General features: G+C 45.4%; 1 protein-coding gene across 1 annotated transcript in view; it reads right to left on the bottom strand.

The window, feature by feature from the left end:
• Positions 1-7,454: 7,454 nt before the first annotated feature.
• Positions 7,455-24,426, bottom strand: part of TMOD4 (tropomodulin 4) — a 61,643-nt gene continuing 44,671 nt past the window's right edge. The window contains exons 5-10 of the mRNA XM_066609043.1: positions 17,927-18,016; positions 15,874-16,004; positions 15,662-15,769; positions 10,460-10,603; positions 9,968-10,112; positions 7,455-8,377 (exon numbers count right to left, since the gene is read on the bottom strand). Coding sequence (XP_066465140.1) covers positions 8,349-8,377; positions 9,968-10,112; positions 10,460-10,603; positions 15,662-15,769; positions 15,874-16,004; positions 17,927-18,016 — 647 coding nt within the window. The 3' untranslated portion in view covers positions 7,455-8,348. The remainder of the gene's footprint in view (positions 8,378-9,967; positions 10,113-10,459; positions 10,604-15,661; positions 15,770-15,873; positions 16,005-17,926; positions 18,017-24,426) is intronic.

Here is a 24,426-nt window from a genome sequence, read left to right as displayed (position 1 = left end):
TCCAAGACAGACGACCTAGAAAACAGGTCGCGCCGTAATAACCTACGGAAAATAGGCTTACCCGAAAAATCAGAAGGGGCCAACCCAGAAACATTTGCCGAAACCTGGCTGAAGTCTTTACTGAGTGACGAAGCCTTCTCTGCACATTTTACAGTGGAAAGAGCCCACCGGGTCCCAACAAAACCACCACAACTGGGAGCCCCCCCGCGCCCTTTCCTAATAAGAATTCTGAACTGCAGAGATCGCGACGCCTCGCTTCGTCAAGCCAGATTACAAGGCCCATTAAAATACAATAACGCAACAATCTCCATATTCCCTGACTTTTCCGCCGAGCTGCAAAAGCAAAGAGCCACATTCATAGAAGCAAAAAGAAAGTTCAAAGAAAGAAACATCCTGTATTCAATGGCGTACCCAGCCCGCCTGCGCATCGTAACCCAAGGAAAGGTGGTTTTCCTTCAATCTCCCACCGAGGCCTTGGAGTGGTTGGACATGCACCCGCAAACACCGAAGGACGATTAATCCCGCAACATCTACGGCAGGACTCTAAACCCAGTCATAATCCATGCGACTGATACCCCTTTGACCTATAGACAGTGAAAACGTGGGGCGACGATATCTTTAAATTGCCAACGGACCTGGCAAATACCCACGATCCTCTGTAGGCCACCGGGATATTCTCCCCCCCCCCCCCCCCCCGTATTAGAGTAACATCTGCTACTTCTAAACAGATTGTAGCTAAACTGTTTTATTTTTGTTCGTTGTTCTTGACATTTGCGTCGAAATTAAGCAAAATGTCAAAGGTTAAATGTTTAAATTGTTGTAATCTGCACAATTCCCCTCCCCACATTCACCGATCCTTCCCCTTTCTCCCCACCCTAGGGACATAGAGGCAACACTTCAATTAGATACCCCCACAACCAGCAATGACCCTAAAATGTCTTAGCTGGAACGTCCGGGGTCTCGGCACTGCCCTCAAGCGAAGAGCGGTCTTTGCCTATATTCGGAAAACTAGCCCACACATTATAAGCCTGCAAGAGACCCACCTTGTTAAAGAAAAGGCCGACGCCCTGGCAAAGCCGTGGGTTCAGTGGGCTGCCCACTCCTTCCACACCTCCTCTTCCAGGGGTGTCTCTGTGCTTATCCATAGGTGACTGCGCTGGAACCCTATTAATATTCGCAGGGACCCCGAAGGAAGGTTCATATTCATATTCGGCGAAATAGACTCCAAACCTTATATCATCCTATCTATATACAACCCACCCCACAATAATCTCCACGTTCTACAATCTGCCATAGCATATGCACATCAATACCCCTCGGCGGGGGTGATCTGCCTGGGGGACTTTAATATGGTAATGGACGCCGCAATAGACAGATTCCACATATCCCCTAATGTGACCCCCACCCAAAGCTCCTCTTTAAAACAATTAATCGAAAGTGTCGGCTGGATTGATCTCTGGCGACTCAAACACCCTGACGGGCGAGAGTTCACCTGTCATTCCCCGGGACATAGCGCACTAGCGAGGATTGACTATATATTTAGCTCAGCAGAATTGGCAATATACCTCTCCAACATCACGCACTGTCCGCGTGGCATATCTGATCACAGCCCCATACTGCTAACACTGAAATTCCCGCAACAAATTATAGTACCCACCTGGAGGCTCCACCCTTTCTGGCTGAAGCTGATCGGAACAGACGACCAAATGCCTTTTCACATATCCCTGTTTCTAGAGGCCCATAGCGAGAACACCCACCCCGCTCTGAAATGGGATACCCTGAAGGCCTATGTTAGGGGATTCCTCAAGTCCGCCATTGCATACATTAAAAAGTCAACAGCCCAGGCCGACAAAGAACTAGAAACCCAGACAATAGAGGCTGAAAAGATGTACACATCTAACCCCACAGACGCTAACAAAACAGCCTGGCTCAGCCTACTCCGACTCCATAAACATCAAATATATGCTAAAGCTAAGCGCAAACTATTTTTCACTAAGCAACATTATTTTGAGTTGGAAAATCAATCCAGTCATCTACTAGCCAGCCTCATTAGGCGGGAAAACAAAACTAATACGGTCCTTAAAATTAAGAACCAAGGTGGGGAGGAGCTGACTGACGGCCCATCTATTACAAATTGTTTTAAAGACTTTTATAGTAACTTGTACAAATCCTCATCTTATAGCACAGTGGCGGACATCCTGAGTTACTTAGAGGACCTAAATTTCCCAACCCTATCTGCAGATCAGGTTGAACTTCTGGAAGCCCCAATCACGCTAGAGGAGGTCCAGCAGACAATCCGGGACATGGCCCCTAATAAATCAGCCGGCCCGGACGGCCTCCCAATAGAGACATACCGGAAATACAGCGAACAGCTAGCCCCGTTACTACTTGAGACACTAAACCAAGCCCAAATAGACAACACCCTCCCACCCTCATTCTATAAAGCCTCCATAGTAGTGATATAAAAACCTGGAAAAGACCCGACAGATTGTAGCTCCTACCGCCCAATCTCATTGGTAAACGCTGAATTCAAAATCCTAACTAAAATCCTAGCTACTAGATTAAATCAAGTAATTTTGTCCATTATCCATCCGGACCAGACGGGTTTCATGCCTGGGAAATCTACAACAATAAATATCCGTAGAGTCCAGACAGCCATGCAACTAGGAAGGCAATACAATATGCCCTGGGCTTTGGTCTCATTGGACATGGCAAAGGCCTTTGACTCATTGGAATGGGCTTTTCTTGAGGCTTGTCTGGTTCGCTTTGGATTTGGACCCAAATTCCAACAATGGATCAAAACCATATACAAATCCCCGAGCGCAAATGTAGTGGTAAACGGCATCCCATCACCCGAATTTCAATTGGCAAGAGGCACCCGACAGGGGTGCCCTCTATCTCCGGCCCTATTTGCCATAGCCATTGAGGCACTGGCGATTCGGTTGAGAAGTACCCCCAATGTAAAAGGTATTAGATGGACAGACCTAGAAAGTAAGGTAGGACTATATGCGGACGACACAATTCTTTTTTTATCAGACCCGATTAACTCTTTTTCCCAAGCCATGATCCACATAGACAAGTTCTCCAATTTCTCAGGCCTGTATGTTAACTGGTCTAAATGGACAATCCTGTACACAAACCTCAACCTCGGAAATGACCCCTGTGTTACCAGATACGGGCTAAAACCGGTACAAACGTTCAAATACCTGGGGATACTTATGCCATATGACCATAATAATGTTATAGCAGAAAACATAGACCCGCTACTAGACAATATAAAGCACAAGCTAAAAGGATGGACAAAACTACCGCTCTCCGTGGCGGGGCGCATAAACCTCATTAAAATGGCCATCCAGCCTAAATGTCTGTATATACTGCAGCACATGCCAGTAACCATCCCCAAACGTTTCTTCCAGACATTAAATTCCCTGATCATTTCCTTTGTATGGAACTCCTCTCGCTCCAAACTAAGCATGTCGACATTACAAAGGCCCAAAGAGCAAGCCGGAATGGCCCTCCCGGATTTCTGACTATTACCTGGCAGGACAATTGAGGAACATACGAGCCTGGGTCTTGAACGGGGAGCTTCCCATAGCAGATAAACAGCTGGCGAAGCAGGTAAAAGGCAATAATCTTTTAAACTACTTAGAGTTCCCGCAATATACCAATCCCACCGACGTGATCCCGCTCCACAAACTGGCCCTTGGTGTGTGGAGGGAGGTGAAGAAGCTCCAGCGATACCAAGACGTAATACCCGAGCTCTGCCTCTGGAATAACCCAGGTCTCACCGCCTTACAATCAGTCCCCGACCCACAGTATTGGATGGCCCAAGGGGTACACACACTAAACGACATTTACACAGACGGAATATTTCCTACATTCACAGAAATGAGTGACAGGCTGCAGTCCCCACATCTCAAATTATTCCGATTTTTTCAACATTGCCTCCCTCATCTCAATCCACTTCCCAGCCTGGGCCCTACACTCTGCTAATGAAATCAGACTGAGTGCCACATTAATTCGAACCTCTCATTCCCGCCTCTAAGCAAGTAGATATAGTACAAAAAATACCAGCGCTCCAGTGTTTGAAAACAGACAAAAGATATGGGGATATATGATAACACCCAGTTATACAGCATATGTCACTTACTTCTCAGGGGTGCTTATTGAAAAGCACCCCTGGATCCCGGAAAGCAGGCAGAATCCAAATAATAGATAAGGAAAATCTTTATTGTGCGACGCGTTTCGGACGAGCTGTTGGCCTTTCTCAAGCATATAGTGATATACAACATGTTGACAATTTATGAAGCATGCATACCTATGAGATCAAGGGCATTGGGTCATGTCTCCCTCAGATGACGTTTCATCCTGTCAGCTGGAAGATGCGAAGAGGATTATGCACAGAAGCAGAGCTGAATAGCTCGCCCTTTTGTGCATTAGAATCGCTACGTCATTGGTGGGCATGGTTATATAGTCGCGTCATTGATGACGCGGCGCACCCGACGTCATATAGCTGGATTTTAATATCATGCGACCGCGGACGTCGATATAGGCGCCACGGCCCTTGGGAGGTATAATATCACATGACCACAGACGTCAATCATGACGCCGCGGTCTGTGAGAGGTGTGGCAGCAGGAACATCACAGGACCGCGGACGTCACTCATGACGCCGCGGTCTATGGGAGTGGTGTCAGAAGCATCACCTGGCCACGGACGTCACTCATGACGCCGAGGTCTATGGGAGTTGGGTCACGTGATCGCGACAGTGTCATCAATGATGTATTATGACGCAGGTCACATGACTCGGCTCAACAAGCGCTATATGGCTGTGACTGCCATGAATAACGCAAGTAGTTTTTCTATATATAGATCTGATAAGATATGACAATGTAACCACATGACAATACAAACCGACGATGTTAAATACTTAGTTTAGACAAGACAATTCAAATAAATAAATGAATTTCTATCTATTATAATAGACTATTCTAAACTATGTGTATACATGTATATAAATATAAAGATAAAACTATCTATTATAAGAATTTTGTACAAATGTCTACTTATTGTATAAATCTTGGTACATAAAATTATCAAATTCATATATCAAATTAGTATATAGATACATATGTGTTGATATCGTTAATAGGCAGATATAACATCAATTACTTAGTCTATAGAGCCTATAATACTATAAGGTATATATATATATAGAATAGAATTGTCTACTATCGATGAATATATTATAAAACTATAAATGTAATTAAAGCTATTGATAAAAAGTATATAGATATATTTTAAATTTTAAAATTTCTCTAAAACCTCATTTAATCCATTTGGTATGAGGGTATTGAAGTGAAATATATAATACATTTCCTTCGTTTTTAATTTTGCGAATTCTCCTGTATTTATTTTTTCCACCGGGGTTATTTTCATAAAAGTAGGATCTGAATTGTGTTCAAGAAAGAAGTGTCTTGATAGACTATGTTTTAAAAAGCCTCTTTTTATATTATGCCTATGGTGGTTTATGCGATTTCGCAAAGGGTTGATAGTGCGGCCTATGTACCGGTATCCACAGGGACATTCTATCATGTAAACTAAATATTCGGTACTGCAATTTAAAGGGGTTGTCCCGTGAAACAAAGTGGGGTCATACACTTCTGTATGGCCATATTAATGCACTTTGTAATGTACATTGTGCATTAATTATGAGCCATACAGAAGTTATTCACTTACCTGCTCCGTTGCTGGCGTCCCCGTCTCCATGGTGCCGTCTAATCTTCAGCGTCTAATCGCCCGATTAGACGCGCTTGCGCAGTCCGGTCTTCTCCCTTCTGAATGGGGCCGCTCGTGCCGGAGAGCTGCTCCTCGTAGCTCCGCCCCGTCACGTGTGCCGATTCCAGCCAATCAGGAGGCTGGAATCGGCAATGGACCGCACAGAAGACCTGCGGTCCACCGAGGGTGAAGATCCCGGTGGCCATCTTCACAAGGTAAGTAAGAAGTCACCGGAGTGCGGGGATTCGGGTAAGTACTACCCGTTTTTTTTTTTTATCCCTGCATCGGGTTTGTCTCGCGCCGAACGGGGGTGCTATTGAAAAAAAAAAACCCGTTTCGGCGCGGGACAACCCCTTTAAGTATTGTTTAATTATATAATTATTATTCTCCGTATTTGTTTCAATGATCTTTCTTTTACGGCACATATTTCTACAACACTTACAAGTCATTTTTCTGCATTTGTATGCACCTGGTTGAAGGAAGCTTATGAGTTTTTGGGTGTGGTTTAATGCGCGAGGGCGTGATGGGGCTAAGAGATTTCCTATTGTTCTACCTCTCCTGAATATGATGTTTGGACAGGAGGATGATATATCTGTGAGGTAGGGATCATTTTTCAAGATCTCCCACCTCTTTTGAATGATACTACGAAGGTTGAAATCTGGTGGTAAAACATAGTCCAAACCTATCTTGATCTATTTTGGGCTTGTTGGAGCAGGACCCTCACCCCTACTGTTTCCATCAACTGATGGAACCGTGGTTTTTGTACTTTTGTCTTTCTGTGTCTCCCTGTTTTTGTAAGCTCTGCAGAATATGTTTGGCGCTAAATAAAGATTATTATTATTATTATTATTATTATTATTAACCTTGATGTTGCCTTCAGGAAGCTACTGACCAAACTACAATAAATTATCTGTACAGGTAAGTCTACTTTTCACACAAACTACCCGTTTCACCACCGGAATGGAAGTGCCACTGTCAGGGTAATAAAATCTTCTAAGTACAGCACCAATCGGGCCCACCCCACTTGCCCCGTTGCCGGCGGTAAGAAGAGACACCACACAGGGAGGTCTGGTATAATTCCTCACACGGGGCATGGCTGCGCTTCGCCAACCTTTATTACAGATTACATGAGATCTTATACCCTTTGTCCCATCACCAGCAAGGGGTGATGGGCTCATAACCATATATGGGCAGTCCGGATTTCCGGCCTGAGACACTGAAAACAGCCGTTATCTTGCTACGGCGCCTCTGGCTTATGTACAGAAAATCACGTATTCAATTAACTCCAGTACAAAGAATCACCCACTCAATTCTAAGAAAATGGCCAAGCATGTATTCTCCATATATGGGAAGTCCGGATTTCCGGCCTAAGACAGTGAAAATTATGTACATAGTGGAACATCTTGATATCTTGCTTCTGGGAAAACGGCCAAGTACACGCGTCCTTCATGTCTGGTTCGGTATCATCTCTGAATTTCTAGAACATCTCTCTCAGCCTTGCAAAGCCTTGGAATATCTGATGTAAGGCGACATATAAGTTTTTTCTCATTTGGAATTGAATAAAACTTGCATATAGGTATAAAGCATAAAAAAAACATATGGCAATATATATATATATACCCTCACACCATCATATAAACCTGCGATGTCCCGACAGTGCAAAGAACGACTCCTGAGATACAGGTCAAAGTCACTTTTATTTACATGTTTTAAATACAATTATTGTACTTTTCTTCCAGTATGGCTCCCATTCCTCTTTGTCCCCACTTTCCATAAGAGACATAGTAAGAGAAGTTTAGGTTTCGGGTGACCGTCACAACCACCTGAGGCAGCCTTTTCTTGTCCTGAAGAGAGTATCTAATGACATCATTAAGGCGACCAGGCAAATAGTTATAAGGATACAGAGATAGCAAATCAACTGGAGCCCTGGTGCCCGAGAAGACCCAAAGCCCCTCTGCCACGTAGGAAGGCACCAGTCATATAAATGGTAGGGGGGCCCTGTGACAGATTTTGCATTAGGACCCAAGAACCTCCAGTCAACGCTACATGGGTCAACTTTACCCTAGATTCACCCAGTGATTTTTATTTTTTTTATTTTATTTTTTTTTTACTATTGGGGTGTTAAAGGGGCCAATGCCACAAGATGTTGGTAATGAAGTTTACCCAACAATTATTGTAGTTTTTAATTGACAGGAAAGAGAAAACTATAGCAAGACTTATGTCCAAGACATTCATGGGCACCTTAAGACTCAAAACGTTTCCTGGGAACTTGTAACAAAGTGATAGGCTGAACGGTCACACTCATAAAATGGCTTCTTTCCAATAGCTTGGTAAACTTTAACACACTCGATGGCAGTGTTACCAAAAGAAGAAGGGCGCATGGACTATGAGACATAGACGAAGGAAAGGTGCAATGACAGGGGACAAATAGGGGAAGGAAAACAAAAAGATGCATGGATGTGATGTATATAAATCAAGTCGCCAAAGCCAAGGCAAAAATGGGACACAGACACCGTCTACAAGATGAAAGAAGTTGGACTTTAAAAAAAATGTCTTGGGATTCAGAATAGATTCATTGAGTGGTCTTCTTCTTCTTACGACCTGTCAAGAGGAGAAAAAAAAAGTTGAGGTTTCCACTGAGAACAGCCTTGACACTTCCTGCGTTCCCTATTAGTTTAATTGGTTTTAGGACATTTCCCCTTCTGTATAGATATTTATGTAATACCCAGGAAGCAGCTGCCCCTCCTGTCAGTGATGCCCCCAATGTGATCAGTAAAGGTTCTCCCCAAAAGTTACCTGTGAATGTAGAAATGGAACCACCTCTCAGATGACACCACCACTCAATTGGAGTTGACAGTTAAAGTTGCCATTCGCTTTAGATAGTTGTTAGTCAAATGCTCTTTAACTGACTCCCCTGTATATGTGCATGCTCGGATAAGCATACGTGGGTTTTCAGTGGGGAGAAGAGAATAAGTTGCTGCCAGCATCGTCTTAGCTATCATGGCAATAAAGGATCAGGCATGTTAAAGTCCAACATGGCCAATCTTTCTTCCATTAATAGTTGCCATCGGAGAAGAGTCTAGTGATCTCCATACACTTTAGATAGTTGGACGGCCATGAAGACAGTAGCAGCTTTGGTCAACATTGACCTAGTGTGTATGGGTACCTTAAAGGGGTTATATACTATAAGTGACTTATCACCTACGCATAGGATAGGTGATAAAAGTCTGATCACCATTGAGACCCCCCATCAATCCCAAGAATGGGGATCCCGTATCCCACTCTTCTCATTGCTGCAGGCTTGCTGCACCCACCTGTAGAGATTGAATGGAATGTTGGGTATGCATGCACGGTTCCGCACCATTCATTTCAATGGGGCTGACAGATATAGCTGAATACAAGTGCTTGGCTATCTCTGTCTGTCCCACTGATGATACATTGCACATGCATGACCGCTACTCCATCCAATCTCCTCTATATTGTGAGGGTGCACTGAGTCTGCAGTGAGGAGGAGAACACAGGACCCCCATTCTCAGGATTGTGGGGGTTTCAGCAGTGAGATTATACTTTTATACCTATCTTATGAACACTAAAGAAAGCTGCCATTGGTCTTTTTTATCTCTGGGAGGTTTTGGTGGCTAAATTCAGTTCCGGACCAACAAGAAACACTCTCAGAAATCAAAGAAGGGATGATAATCAAAAACCCTCCCAAACATGTAGAACAAAATTTTGTTAGGCCATAACCCACTTCAGACAATCTCTATTAGAAGGGTCCCTTGACCATAAGCTTATTACAAGGCCTTTCCATCCTGGGACTCTCATTGATCAGCTGTCCTTTACAGCAAAAGCTAGCAGGAAGTTTCCAATTTCCCTGTAGCGCCTCCACAGGGAAAATGAAGCATTACACAGTGCCCGTTGACACCAATGGGTTGTCTGTGAAATACAGGACAGGACAGGTCCACCAGAGCAAAAGACACTCTTTATAGCCACTCTAGCTAACCAAAAGCTGAGGATCCTGAACAGAGGACCCCTCCCTCCCTTTATTAATTTGGAATTCCCTAATAGGGTGTATGAAATTGGGTTTTCTCAATTGGACCTCCCCTTTACGGAGAAGCCCTTACATTATTTTTGGAGCGGGCCTTATGTTATTTTTCTCCTAACAATCAATTTTTTCACAAGGATTAAACTTACGCGTCTCCAGATTCCTAGTGATGGCATTTGAAGCTCGGGCCCTTGGTCCCTGCTGTGTAAAGTGGTACCCAAAGCGTACAACAGAAGGACAATTCTCCAGCATGGAGGCCATCTCCATCTCTACAGTGTCTCCAAGGTTCTGGTGCTACAGGAAATAGGAGAAGGCCATGATCAGAACTGAAGATGGACTTGACTTGTCCACATCTATGGTACTAGCATTTGACATTAAAAGGGTGTAATACTGATGGCCTAATATGACGATAAGGCATTAATGCTCCATCAGACCATCAATGAAAAACCCCCAAAAGTCAAACCTCCATGTATTAAACATTGATGTGCCATCAGTATTAATGTTCTGAAGAACCCTTTATATTAGCTCATTCATGGGATCAAGTCCATTCGCCCATGTATGGGACATGCTTCAGTGTGGGGAGCTTCAAAGATTCGCTGGGTCTTCGAAGACCCTTGAGAACCAAGTGAGTAAAATGTTACCTGGTTATCCACCTTAAGTTCGGTCACCGTAGCATTTGCTTTCATGGCTTTAATTACTGCCAACATTCCCGCGCTGGAGATAAAGTTGGACTCGATGTTTAAGATCTCGAGAGTCTTATTTTCTTTGATCATTTCGGCCACCGCCTGCAGAGAACCAGAAAAGTGTTACGTGGCAGTAATGGGAAGGAAGGTCCAGGGGAAGAACAATAAACCCAACTCTGCAGTCAGTCTCAAATCTGTTCCCGTTCTGGACTGTGAGGACAATATGGAGATGAACGAACACAGAGAATGACCTGCAGGACGTTCTCTTTTCTGAGATCACTGATGAATAATTTACTCATTGTACCGGGAGATGTGACAGCTTAGTGATGGTCAGATTGGGCAATGGCAGTTTTAATGATGCACGTCAGGTGTCATTGTATGGAGTGGGCTTGGGAGCCAAACCCCTTCCATACATGGCAGGTATTGCTGTGTCTGCAACAGCCGAAATCGGGTGTCATGGTAGTCTAGCGTCTTCTGAAGGCTCCAGGGCTGTATGAATGATTGCCTATTAAGACCTGCCTGTGGCATGTCTGAATAGCATGCCGGTCAGAATACTGTATAATGCAATACTATGGTATTGCATTATATTGTATTAACAAATCAAATAATCCCAAGTTCAAGTCTCCAATGGGAATTAAGAAAAATACAAAAATAAGTAAAATAAAGATTAAAAAAAGAAACACCTTTCCCAGTTGTCACAACCAAAAATAATAAAAAATAAAAATTGGTATTGCTGCGCGCTGCATTGTACGAGTTAAGCCACAGATATTTCCGCTTGTCCTCCCGCATGGTCAGTTCACTGAAATCATTAGACCCGGGCTGAACTTCCGACACAAGTGTTATTCCATAGATTTAATGTAATTTGCGCAGGTAATGGACTTGAACTGATGTGCTGTGAAACTGGCACAGTTTTTCACGCAGTAAAGAGCGCACTTAGCACATCGCCATTACGGACGAAAGATTTAATGACTAATGGACATAATGAACGCGAGGAAGATTTGCAAAGTGCCCCATTTGCTCTATTTAGTCACGTCATCCGTTACATCAGGTAGGTTTTATAGCGCCTTTTTTAATGTGGTTTAAGAGGTCTGTGCTGCCATCTGGTGGTTGCGTTGAGTATAGCAGGCATTAGGTCTTTTGATAATGGGCCTTGAAAAATGATTTGAGCTGTAACCCAGAGCAGTCTGCTCTGTAATAATAAGACACCAGTCTGACAATGCAGTATAGGGTTCTGGTTGGCTGGGTGAGAGATCATTGACCAGAGTCAGGGGGGTAACAGGTTCTATTTGTAGAGAGCACCCCAAGGGTGTAGGGAGTTTTCAAGTCCATGCAAAGGTATGCAAATGAGACTATTTAAAAACTATTATTCACAGTCACCGTCTTCTGACTGCCATAACCTTATCTTTCCATCGGTGCGGTTATATGAGGCCTTGGACTAACAGGATGACCTGCGCTTTCTCTTGACCCCATTTTAGGGTACAAATAACATTTTGATTACTTCTTACAATGGAGGCAGGAATGACCAAAAAGCACAATTCTAGCTTTTCGTGTTTTGGTTTTTTTTACTGATAAGAAAAAAATTTGTTATTTCGATAGATCAAACTTTTATGAACATGGTGATACCAAAAATGTTAGTTTTTTTAATAACATACATATGAGAAAAAAAATGTAAAAAACATTTATTTTTACAATCTAAAAAACTTTTTTGCACTTATTTTTACTTTGTTCTTTTTAGTCCCGATAGGGAACCTGAACTTGCAATTGTTTAATCACTTAGACCATATACCGCAATACTTCAGTATTACAGTATATGGTATTCCTGCAGGCATTATATTAGGACATACCTTCAGAAGGCCCCTGGCTGCCATGACACCTGGCATTTAATGGGTTTTTAAAGAACTGGCAGTGGCATTTAAAGGGTTAACAGCTGCAATTTGCGTGAACTCTGATCGCAGCTGTTGCAAATGGGTGTCAGCTGTCATAGACAGCCAACACCACCTGTGTATGGTACGGGCTCGGCTTACATCATGGGGAGCTAAGGGGTTAAAAAAAAAATTGTGTTTGTCTATAGACAAGTGACCATGTTCCACCTGTTCGAGTTGCACTTTAGTTTCTTGGACACAACTCACATATGGCCGGGTGAATACAGCCTGAAATAACATAATAGAGATCATGGAGTATGTTCTAGGGGCCGGACCCACAGCAATCATTGGAGAGGTTAATTTTATAGAAGGGTTTTATTTAACCCCTTAGTGACCAAGCCTGTTTGCGCCTTAATGACCAGGCCAAATTTGAGAAATCTGACATGTGTCACTTTAACATGGAATAACTCCGTAAAGGCTTTGCATATCCAAGTGACTCTGACATTGTTTTTTCGCCACATGTTGTACTTCTTTGAGGGTGACTACCCACTACAGTTCTTTTTCACTGTGAAATTCACAGCATTTTTTTTCTCCAGGGGTCTATGGGACTTGTTAATGTTAAAATCACGCAAAATCGCAATTTCGCGATAAATTGCAATTTTGCCGCAATGTGTTTTTAAGATTAGAAAGTCCCATAGACACCTGGAAAAAAAAAAAAGGCAGCAAATTCATAAACGCTAGACTGTAGTCACCCTTAGGGTGCATTCAGACGACTGTATATCGGCTGGGTTTTCACGCCCAGCTGATATACAGCGTCCCTCTCTGCAGGAGGAGGAAGTTGGAAGAACCGGGAGCAGTGCACCGAGCTCCCGCCTCCTCTCCAGCCCCTCTCCACCCCTCGCCACTATTTGCAATGGGAGGGGGTGGGATGGGGCGGAGCTAAGTTCCCGAGCGTAGCAATGCACTGAGCTCCCGCCTAATCTCCGCCCCTTCTCCTCCCCTCGCCACTATTTGCAATTGGAAGGGGTGGGAAGGGCGGAGCTAAGTTCCCAAGCATAGCTCCGCCCCAACCCTCCCATTGCAAATAGTGTTGAGGGGTGGAGAGGAGGCGGGAGCTCAGAGCACTGCCCCCCCCCTCTTCCAGCTTGGTCCCCCTGCAGAGAGGGACGCCGTATATGGGCTGTGCATGAAAACCCAGCTGATATACCATCGTCTGAATGCCCCCTTAGGCGGAAAAAATAGACTGATAGAATTTGTGTCTATTTATAAAAAGCACCAAAATTGGGAAATTTAAAAAAAAAAATCGTCATTTTTTTCACATTTCCAACTGCAATATCTCAAATATGTGCACACATAATACAGAATTTTTTGAGAAGATATATATTTACATCCGTTTACTTTATTCTGGACGCACAAATTTAACATTATTAACACTTTGAGGGACACTTTATTTTCCGGCACCAAGCCAAGATTGCAAAGGCTCATAGCTGTCACAATAATAGATACCCCCACAAATGACCCTATTTTTAAAACTACACCCCTTAATGTATTCACTGAGGGGGTCAGGAGGATTTTGACCCGACAGTTTTTTTCAGGAGTTCATGCAATTTAGAGGAGAAAAAATAAATTTCATATATTTGCAAATATGTCATTTTAAACACATTTCTTTCTATAGTACGCATGAAAATGAGGATTTCCACCCCAAAATGGATACCCCTGTTTGTCCTGTGTTCAGAAACATACGCATTGTGGCCCTAATCTTCTGTCTGTATGCACAACGGGGCCCAAAGCGAAAGGAGCAGCCGGTGGCTTTCAAAACAGACATTTTGCTTGAAGTTGATTTAGGCCCCATCGCCCACTTGTAGAGCCCTTGAGCGGCCAAAACGCGGAGGACCCTCACAAATTACCCCATTTTGAAAACTAGACCCAGTAACGACTTCATCTAGCGGTGTACTGCGTATTTTGACCCCACCATTTTTGAATGAATCGAAGCAAAGCAGAAGGAAAAAACTATGATTTCTGTTTTTTTGTCAATTGTGTCATTTTGAAAATAGGGTTGTTTTTTTTAGGAATGGAGACTTTCCCCCCAAAATGGATACCACTGTTTGTCCCGTGTTCAGAAACATATTCATTGTGGCCCTAATCTTCTGTTTGGATGCACAACGGGGCCCAAACTGAATGGAGGATCAAACTTTAACTGTCTTTTAACTTTTACGCATGATCACGTGACCGGGGAACACTTAGCGTGGCGCCCCGTGACATCTCCAAGCTCTCAGCTGCCTTTAGTAGCCAGGAGATTTTAAATTTCCCATGCCTCCCGGCCCTCTGCGCGTGACGTAATACATCTGGTGCTTGTGTGCAGACACGGTTGGCAGGTCCAGGGAGGACGAGGAAGACACTGGACATTGCGGAGGATGGGGGGTGAGTATGCTCAGCTCCCCTTATGGATCCAATCTGTAAGGGGAGCTGAAACTTGACTTTAACGCGGAAGTGGGGTCCCACGGCCCGGGATGACAGCTCCAGGATATCGGCAACCTCCGGTAGTCGACAGTATCGAGCTGTTACGTCCAGATTGTGTAGGGCTTTCATGCCCAGAGGACGCATGTTTTTACGTCCTCTGGGAATTAAGCCTAGCAGGCCAGGACATAAAAAAGTAATTGGCTGGTCACTAAGGAGTTAATAAGCCAACCCTGTTAACCCCATCTAGAACTCCAACATACATGTTCGGTGCACTTCGGGTGTCCTTATATAGAGTGAGCTTAGAAGTCAAGCCTGCACCATAGGCAGTGGATGTCGGCCATTTTTGACAGTCGACAGCTGTCAGCAACAACAACAATCAGAGATAATTCAGATTGCGGCTGTTAACTATTTAAATGCCGCTTTTAAATTTTGAGAGTGGCGTTTAAAAATCCAGAGATGTCCCGTACAGTCCCCATGTGATGAAACCGCAGGGTGTCATCTGGGAGCCATGACAGCCTGAAGACTTCTGAAGGTCCTCAGAGCTGACATTGACATGATTGTTTGTCTATTAAGATGTGCATCTGGCAAGCCTTAATAAAATGGCAGTCAGAAACCATGGCAAGTTCAAGTCCCCTATGAGGACTTAAGAAAAAAAAAAAAAAAAGGAAAAAAGTACAAATTTGTAAAATAGTGAACTTTTTAGCCATTTCAAAAAAAAAATTGAAAAAAAGTTTATTATGGGGATTTAAAAATTTGGTTTTGCTGCGTCTGTAAAAGTCCAGTTGATTAAAATATTAGGACGTCCCAACTTATTAAACCTGCGGTAGACAAAACTTACGAAAGCCACGGGATCATTACTGCGCGTAGCGACTAAACTGAGCTTCTTCACGTGTGTGTTAGCTTTCATGGCTTCACAAATGTCCTTTAGGGTCGGGATGGGAATGTCCTGCAATGACAGAACACAACATAGAGGAAGGGAAGAAAGTGCACACTACAAACTCTGGCCAAACTTTATAGTCTAAACCTTCTTCTACTCCAACCGATAATTACATGGATATTATTCAGATTCACTTCCGTCAGGTCTGATGCGTTGCTCTTTATTTTCTGTAGGGTTTCTTCTACATTTGTTGGATTTGGGGGCTCGTCCGGGACAGGTTTATATGTGTCGGGCTGCACGACACCTGTACGGAAGAGATACGGACGCGATTCAGGGTCTAATTCAAAACAGTTACATCTTTCTTTTTTCCGATTACAAAGCGCCAAAATATTTCCAAACACTTTACAAAAAGTATACAGTGCGTAGTCAGAAAGCCAGATCCAGCGCTATATCTAGCTACTGGTAAATAGGGAGGCATGAAGTGTAGGGGGGAGGGGGTTGGCGTCAATTTCATGAAGTGTAGGGGGGAGGGGGTTGGCGTCAATTTCATGAAGTGCCTTCATATTAAGTGGTGCGGTCTTCCGGTGAGTGTTGCACAGAAGTCTGGCCTGCGGAGTTGTGAAGGATAGAGCTGACCCTTATAGCACCTTAAGGGCTCCCAACATTCCGCCATTTGTTGAGACTTTGGTGGTCCGGCCCTGTCGGTTTCACCACCATGCAAGCTCTGTCATTGCCAAAGGTGGGAACTGCTCCCAGGACAACCGCTGTGTGAGACCTCCAGGCTGAGGCTCCCGTGTGATGATCAACAATCACCTGCGCTGCGGTCGCGGTACTGAGACCTTGCCATTTCCCTCCAACCTGAGTAATGCCTGGACGTTAGCCTTCTTGTGTTGCTTATATGTTACTGATTCCTGCGTTCCGATTACGGACTGCTGTTAAACTGTTCTATTAAGCCAAGAGTTTTGGTTAACAGCATAAATCTGCGCAAGACTCCGTAATTCCAGAGTTACCCACGTAGCATCCGGTGTGTGGCTGACCCGAGAATTGTGTTCAAAACAGAGCGACACCGACCTCGGCCACATCTAGCTTGGCCCGATCTAGGACATAATAGCCTCATGACCCTAGTCCCAATATGTGCCGAGAAAGGTACTATGACTCCCACCATGGTGGCCCCAATGCAGACCGATCTATCCAGTGCCAATGAGGTTCCTGTCTGACCAAACCACCGACCCATTCTTTCCCCTGGGAGGGAGTTTCCGCAATGTCCACCACGCGGCTCCCTGTTAAATATGCACTGCGCGATGGTATGACGCGCGGTCCCTGCGGCCCCTGGATTTCAATGTTGCATTGTGGCCCCTGTAAGAGAGTAAAATACAATTATAAAGTAGCAGAGTAGCCCTTGAGAAGCAGAAATCTGCTTTTCGCATCTCTCTACTTCCTGCTGGACCGCCGTTATGGCTGAAGGAAGGAAAGTGTACTGGAAGTGGCCTCCTTCCCCTACGGCAGGGATAGATCATCCAGGAAGTCATCCACCACCGTCTGCAGGAGATTCAGGGACCGATCCGCATTAAGAGTCCTTGGAATGAGCAGAAGTCCAACAGATTGCGCCAAATTCCAAGCTAAGCGTTCACACTGAAAGGAGCATTGTCTTCTGATTGGGTTGCGCTCTTACTAGTAACTTGTATTACATCTGCACTGAATTGGCGCTTCGCTGTTCACCAACATGGTCCCGAAAAGGGTAGCGTCAGCCCTGGACCCTATGTCAACTGGCTCCATGCATGTATCGTAGGAGGCCACTTCCAGTACGCTGTCCTTACCTCAGTCCTAGCAGCGGTCCTATGGGACTCAGAGGAAAGAGGAAAGCGGATTCCTGCTTCTCACATGCAGCTCCTCAACTTTACAATCGTGTTTTACTCTCCACCTCTTACAGGGGCCACAACACAAAACTGAAATGCCGGTTCTGGGGCCGCCAAGAGCCCATTGGCCGTACCATCATGTAGGTCATCTATGCCTTCCTGTTACATATCCTATATAGAAATAATAGCGTATCAGTAGTGAGATACAGCGCTGGATCCGGCTTTTTGACAACACCCTATAGAATACACAAAATATTACTATAGTAGAAGGGGCAATTTCTGACTTGCTGGTGAATTAGACTTCACCTGTACAGGGAAATCGGGACACCAAAATACTGAGAAAGGGAAAATACATCCTGCTTGTACTTACTGTTGATACCCTCCTTATTCATAATGATTCCAGATGTGATGGCGTCGTAATACTGCTTGTTACTCATCAGCGTGTACATCCCCAAGATGGCTGCAAGAGAAGAACACATGATGCCCATCAGTAATACATCCACACAGTATGGCTTCCACCTACACTGAATGGCCCCTATTTTAGGTCCCCGACCCTCTCATGATTGGGCTTCCCTGTATGGACATTCTACCCGTGACTCCGGAGTGCGGCATAAAATCACAAGTTTTCCGTGGATCAGTCTCTGTGAATCCACATTAGATGGGAAAATCTAGCGATCTAAGCGAGGCCCGGTCATTGGTGCTGGACTAGCCGGGCCTCACTGCCAACTGTGGAGGAATTTCTTGTGTAATGGTGTGAAGAGTATACAGAGAAGGGTGTGATCGAACATCCAGCGAAAGGGGATCCTGTGGATGGAAACAACTCGTTACTGAAAGGGGTCAGAGGAGGATGTCAGGAATCATTCCGATCAACAGGTGCGGCACAGTCAGGAGCAGCCAAAAACAACGCTGGGGCTCCAACGAACGTGTCAGTTAATGGGGGAGGGGGGTAGCACAAAATTTGTATCTCTGAGCAGCAGAAAAACATCCCCGGATCCAGATTTCTGCTGCACCGTGCTGATGGAAGGTGAGAATTTGGAGCAAGCAGCATGAATCGCTGACCCCTTCCTGTCAGCTAGTCAGAACAGGTCAGCTCCGCCATCTAATCTGCAGGAACTACAAGAAGCTTCCTGTCCGCAGGGGCCGATATTCGTGCAGAACAATCTCATCATCTGGTGGAATCTACACCACGATACATTGCTGCGGTTCTGAAGACCCCAGGAAGGCCCAGTGCACTAGTAGATGGGGGTCTCTAATAAAGAGGACATTCAGCACATTTTTAACCCTTTCCAATCCACTGTCTGACATCCAAAGACATTATGATTTAAGGCTGTACAGCTCCGATGTTGGAAGACGTCCGTCGGGGTTCTCTTACTGTATATTGTCAGCCTCTCTGCTGTCGGTGCTTATCCAACGTGTCACCTCATGCAGTACTGGCTTTAGCCAGCATATAGCGCTGTTGTATAACGGCAGAAAAAGAGTAAGCCCCCATAGGAAAACCAGGATATAAATTGGATTGGAAAGGGTTAAAGCTATATAATATGATACATACAAAATACATAACACCAAATTCCAATTCTAAGTGGGGCTTTGTGGTCATCTGTAGGCGCGAGTGATGTGTAGTGGTAAGCTACTACCTTGGGAAGCCATGTTTTTCTAAGGACTAAGCTGAAGAGTCACATCACCCCTCATGGGGGCACCAAAGCTTGGCTGCGAGAAAATAAATGATTATATCCCATGGCCTCACCCTGACACACAGTGTAAGAAGATATCCCCTCGGCTTCACACTCCCCCATACTAAATATACCACTTGACACAGATCCAAATCCTCGCAGTTCTGCTGACTGGGGGAATATGGTGCGAGCTCAGCGACTGGTGCAGTACAGGAGAACACGACAGAGCGTGACCCCTAAAGACCATAAGAGGGATGGTGGGCGCCATGCACAGGTGAGAAGGCATCATAGATCTGTGCAACACATCAAATCTCTCCACGTTAATGGTTTCCAAATCCAAAATTTACCCTCTCTTGTTTAGTTTTTCCTTTTTGCAACTTCTTAACATTAGTGGGCGGTCCTTTAAGGGATTCTCCACTTTTATAAATAAACCTTATTTAACTCTTTCCAATCCACTGTCTGACGTCTGAAGACATTCTAATTGAAGGCTGTACAGCTCCAATGTCGGAAGACGTCCGTCAGAGTATTCTTACAGTATATTACTGGCCGCTCTGTTGTCGGGGGCCTCTCCAGCATGTCCCATACCGCAGCACTGGCTCTAGCCAGCAGGTGGCGCTATTGTATAATGGCAGAAAGAGAAAACCCCCCTAGGAAATCCTGAATCCAAAATTGGATTGCAAAGGGTTAACAGTGATCCTGCAGCAATATGATCATTGAAAGCCGATGCAGGATTGCAGGTTTCTCTCTTCAAACTTTGACTGAAATCTCTACAAGCAGCACCCGTTACTGCACATATTTACCAAAGGGACTAGCAGTCCTATGTAAGACTATATTGTGATAACCTTCTGAATCTACATAATACAGAAGGTATCAACTGCAGTTCTGTGCATGCCTTCCAACCATCTTGGACACAGTGGGACAGTCCTGGATCTCAGTTGTATCTGCAATATTCAAGGTGCAGATACATTTGAATACAGGGGCGTAACTATAGTGGGTGCAGGGGATGCGGTTGCACCCGGGCCCAGGAGCCTTAGGGGGCCCATAAGGCCTCTCTTCTCTATACTGGGAGCCCAGTACTATAAAAAAAAAGCATTATAGTAGGGGGCCCTGTTACAGATTTTGCACCGGGGCCCAGAAGCTTCAAGTTACGCCTCTGTTTGAATACGATGGTGGAGCAAGTGTAGTGGCCCAGAACACCATCCTGGTCCCCTCCATAAATGTCATACATGTTTGTCCCATGTGTATGCACTGTGCAAAACTTGTCCTGTCATTTCCAGTATGTGTGTTGCACAGCTGCGGCGCTTGAGAGGTTAACTTCACTAAAATCCCGAGGCACTATACACAAGTCTCTGTGTTTATTTTCCGCCACGTAGCATACCGGTGTGTGGGAACGATGGCGTCACGAGTGATAACTACTACTACTCTCCTCATCCCGTTTATTGGCATTCCCTATCCTAGGGGTGTTGAAGCTGGCCTGCAGTCCTTCTCTGGCCTTAGCTGCGTGTCATCCCTCAGGGACCAGAGCCTGGTAAGTGCTGCCGTGACAAGTCAGCACTTATCCCTCCCAGCTCTTCACGTTAGTCAAGTGTCCAGCTTACCCCTCTGGGGTGTTGCAGCAAGGATTTCTTAGCTCCCAGTATTCATCTTGTGACCCCATCTTGGTCCACATCTTGATAATGCAGTGTAAACTATGTAGACTGAAGTATTGTGATACACATAGAAGGGGATGAAATTTCCTCTTTTCCATACATTGTTGGGCCACCATTGGTCTCAATGACTGCAGTAACCCTCTGCGGACGCTTTCCACCAAATTCTCATAAATATGTGGAGGGATTTAGCTCCATTCCTTCGAGGAGAGCTTCAGATAGTGATGGGAGGATGATGGGAGTGTTGGGAAGCACTGATATGGCGGTCTCGTTTGTCCCTCTCGATGGGATCGAGATCTACACTTTGGCGGTCAATGAAGTTTGCAGAAATTCTGCTCCTCCACACTGCGAGTCGTATAACACGGTGCTCGGTCATGTTGGTGGAGACCCGGAGCTGTACCAAAGTATTACCACAGGGTAGGTGATGCCACATTGTCCAGAATGTCTATGTACCCATTGGTGTTGAGGGTGGACTTCACTATAGCCAATGGCCCTCGTTCTTCCCAGCAGAACTTCCCCACCCACCATAACAGAACCTCCTCCAAACTTCATTGTTGGGACGTTGCAGTTGTATAGAAACCGCCCTCCAGCCAACCGCCACATCCAAGTATGGCTATCCGATCAAAAGATGGTGTCCAGTGATTCAGCCATCCACAACACTTGCATCCACTCACTTACAGTCCGTCGCTCCAAGCACCGTCGCAGGCGCCGCTGTGCATTCACTGCTGTGATGTTGTGTGCAGCCGCTCATCCATGGTAACCCTTCCCCTGCCATTCCCTATGGATAGTGTAGGTACAAATGGATGTCCCAATGACCTGTGAGACCTCCTCAGCGAGGGCAGACGATGTGTACGATGTCTTCACAGCTCGTACAAGGCTTCCTTGTCCACATTCTGTCAGCCTACGAGATCTCCCTGAACATGGCGGCCCCGCACACACGGAGATTTGTTATCTATTATCAGTGCCAAAATAAATGGACTCTCAATGTTTTACCACCAAATCTGGCATGGATCTGGGTTACTGAGGTGCAACTACCCATCTAAGTGGAAGAAAGATGGCGATCCTGAGTAGTAACTAATCCCCTATTGTCACACATTCCACCACCAGACCCCCTTGTCAGCTCTACACTTGGTAGCGGGATATGGTAGTTTCTGTACTGGGATATGCTGTGTGATCCTCTCCTTTATACCTAATTCACACATCACCTGACCGCACAGGTCAGCATAGTGTATATGGCTAGCCCATGATGACATCAGTTGAATCCCAGAAAGGCCAAAGTAGGATGAAGAGTCAGCCCCCAGCCTAGTGCACACCTCACCTCAGACACTGCCCCCTGACTACTAAGTTCAGTTCAAAGAATGAAGAGCGGTACAGAGAGGAGACATCATGCTCAGCTATGTGTTCTGTCTACTCAACGTGGCCAAGAAAGTTGATCCAAGGATGTAGGGAGGATGATGCACTGCACACGGGCCATCACTACTGTGAGCGGGGCACTAAGGGGACATTCGTACTGTGTGGGAGCCTTAGGAGGGCACTATTTGTTACACAAAGAGGGGCACTATTACCATGTGGGAGCACAAATGGGACTGGGTAAGATTGGGCATGGTAGTAACATGTTTCTCAACGCCAGTCCTCAGGGACTCCCAATAGCTCATGTTTTTAGGATCTCCTCAGTGTTGCACAGGTGATGTAATTATTGTCGGTGCCTCAGACATTGCCACAGGTGTTCTTACTACATGATATCCTGAAAACATGACCTGTTGGGGTGTCCTGAGGACTGCAGTTGAGAAACACTGATCTAGAAGGTGTGAGGGGACTTATAAGGCCTCGCATGCTCTCACGTGATTGTCTGTGGGGTTGGTTGGTTGCAAGGTCTCCAGGAGATAGGCATAGCTCCTCAGTGATGTCACATCTGAGCTTCTGACACTCGAGTCTGAAGAGGCAGATCATAATCTGAAGTATAACCCCCTGAATCACTGCAGACCTCACCAGCCGAATTTACATCATGTACTCATCCAAAGGATAAAGTGTACCGTTCCCAGGTTTATACATTTACTAATCGCTGCATGAGGAACACCTACTCAATAACAGGTTGCTCCACCTTTTTGCATGATCGTGGCTTTCAGACATCCGGGAATAGATTCCTCAAGGTCGTGAACATCCACCATACTCAACTTGCCCCGTGCCCGCTGCAGCAGCTCCGTCAGATGGTGCACATTCTGTGGATAAGTGAGAGCAGATCTCACCACCCTTCCCAGCCCATCCAAAACATGTCCAATGGGGTTACAGTCCGGTGAGTTTGGGGGTCAGTGAGGAGAATTCATTTTTGTGTTCCTCCAACCATTCCATAGTGATCTGAGCTCGATGCCACAGAGCATTGTCCTGATGAAAGATGACACTGTGGTCGGGAAAGACTTCCTGAAGATATGGTTGCAGATGGTCAGCTAATAGGTCCATGCAGTGTTCATCATACCACAATCCTTAAATGGTTAACTGCAGTCCTAGGCTATACCAGGATAATGTGCTCCAGACCATGACACTGCCACCACTGACCTGTTGAACCCCAACGATGCACCCATGAGATACGGCTTCATACAGCTTATACCAGATGGGAACCTGGTCATCCGTATGGTTCAGAGAAACAGGACTTATCACACTAAATTACCTTCTGCCATGTGTCCAAGGTCCACTGACATCTTTCCTGAGCCCATGCAAGGCATTGTTGACATGGGATTCAAAGTCATCAGGTGCACCCTTGTCAGTCTATGGCTCTTGAATACCAGTAGACGCAAAGTACACTGAGTGGTCATTGTGGAAATTTGTCTAATTTCCCCACTGTTGTACTGCTGGGTCAGTTGGTCTACTGCGCCATGTTGTTGCTAAAATACAAAGTGTGGCAACCGATGCTCGCCTCTAGGATCAACTACATGTTACCTGTGTGAACTTCTGTCGGATGCCTGCCTATGGTTCAACCAGTCTCAGTACACTTTTGATACTGCAGTTCAGGAACAGCCAACAAGTGGGACTGTTTAATAAATACTGGCACCACCCCTCTGGTCACCAACAATCTATCAGGGATCAAAGTCACTGAAGTGACCATGTTTACCCATGACTGTCAAACGTTGCCCTCTGCTGCTCAGAGGAGAGGTGTTAGGGCTGCCCAGGGCAGATGGACAAGGATTCCCTACGCCAACCCTCTCCCGTGTCCCTACCAACTTGCCGCCCTGGGCTAAACCCCAGGGCGATGGACCCTGCGCTGCACTAGTGTCAGGGACCCCAAGAAGGAGGGACAGGGAACCAAATAGGTGGGAACCGTGTGATGACGAGGACAGGGAGACAATAACCAGAGAACAGTCAGGAAGCAAGCCGGGTCCAAACCAAAGGCCACGAGCGAGGTACAGGACACAAACCAGAGAATAATCAGGAAGCAAGCCGGGTCAAAACCAAAGGCCACGAGCGAGGTACAGGACACAAACCAGAGAATAATCAGGAAGCAAGCCGGGTCAAAACCAAAGGCCATGAACGAGGTACAGGAGGATAAGGCAAAAGCAAGG

The sequence above is a fragment of the Eleutherodactylus coqui genome, chromosome 6 (assembly GCF_035609145.1).
Source record: "Eleutherodactylus coqui strain aEleCoq1 chromosome 6, aEleCoq1.hap1, whole genome shotgun sequence".
Classification (NCBI taxonomy): domain Eukaryota; kingdom Metazoa; phylum Chordata; class Amphibia; order Anura; family Eleutherodactylidae; genus Eleutherodactylus; species Eleutherodactylus coqui.
Note: the sequence above shows the minus strand (reverse complement) of the source record. Positions and strands in the feature narration are given on the sequence as shown.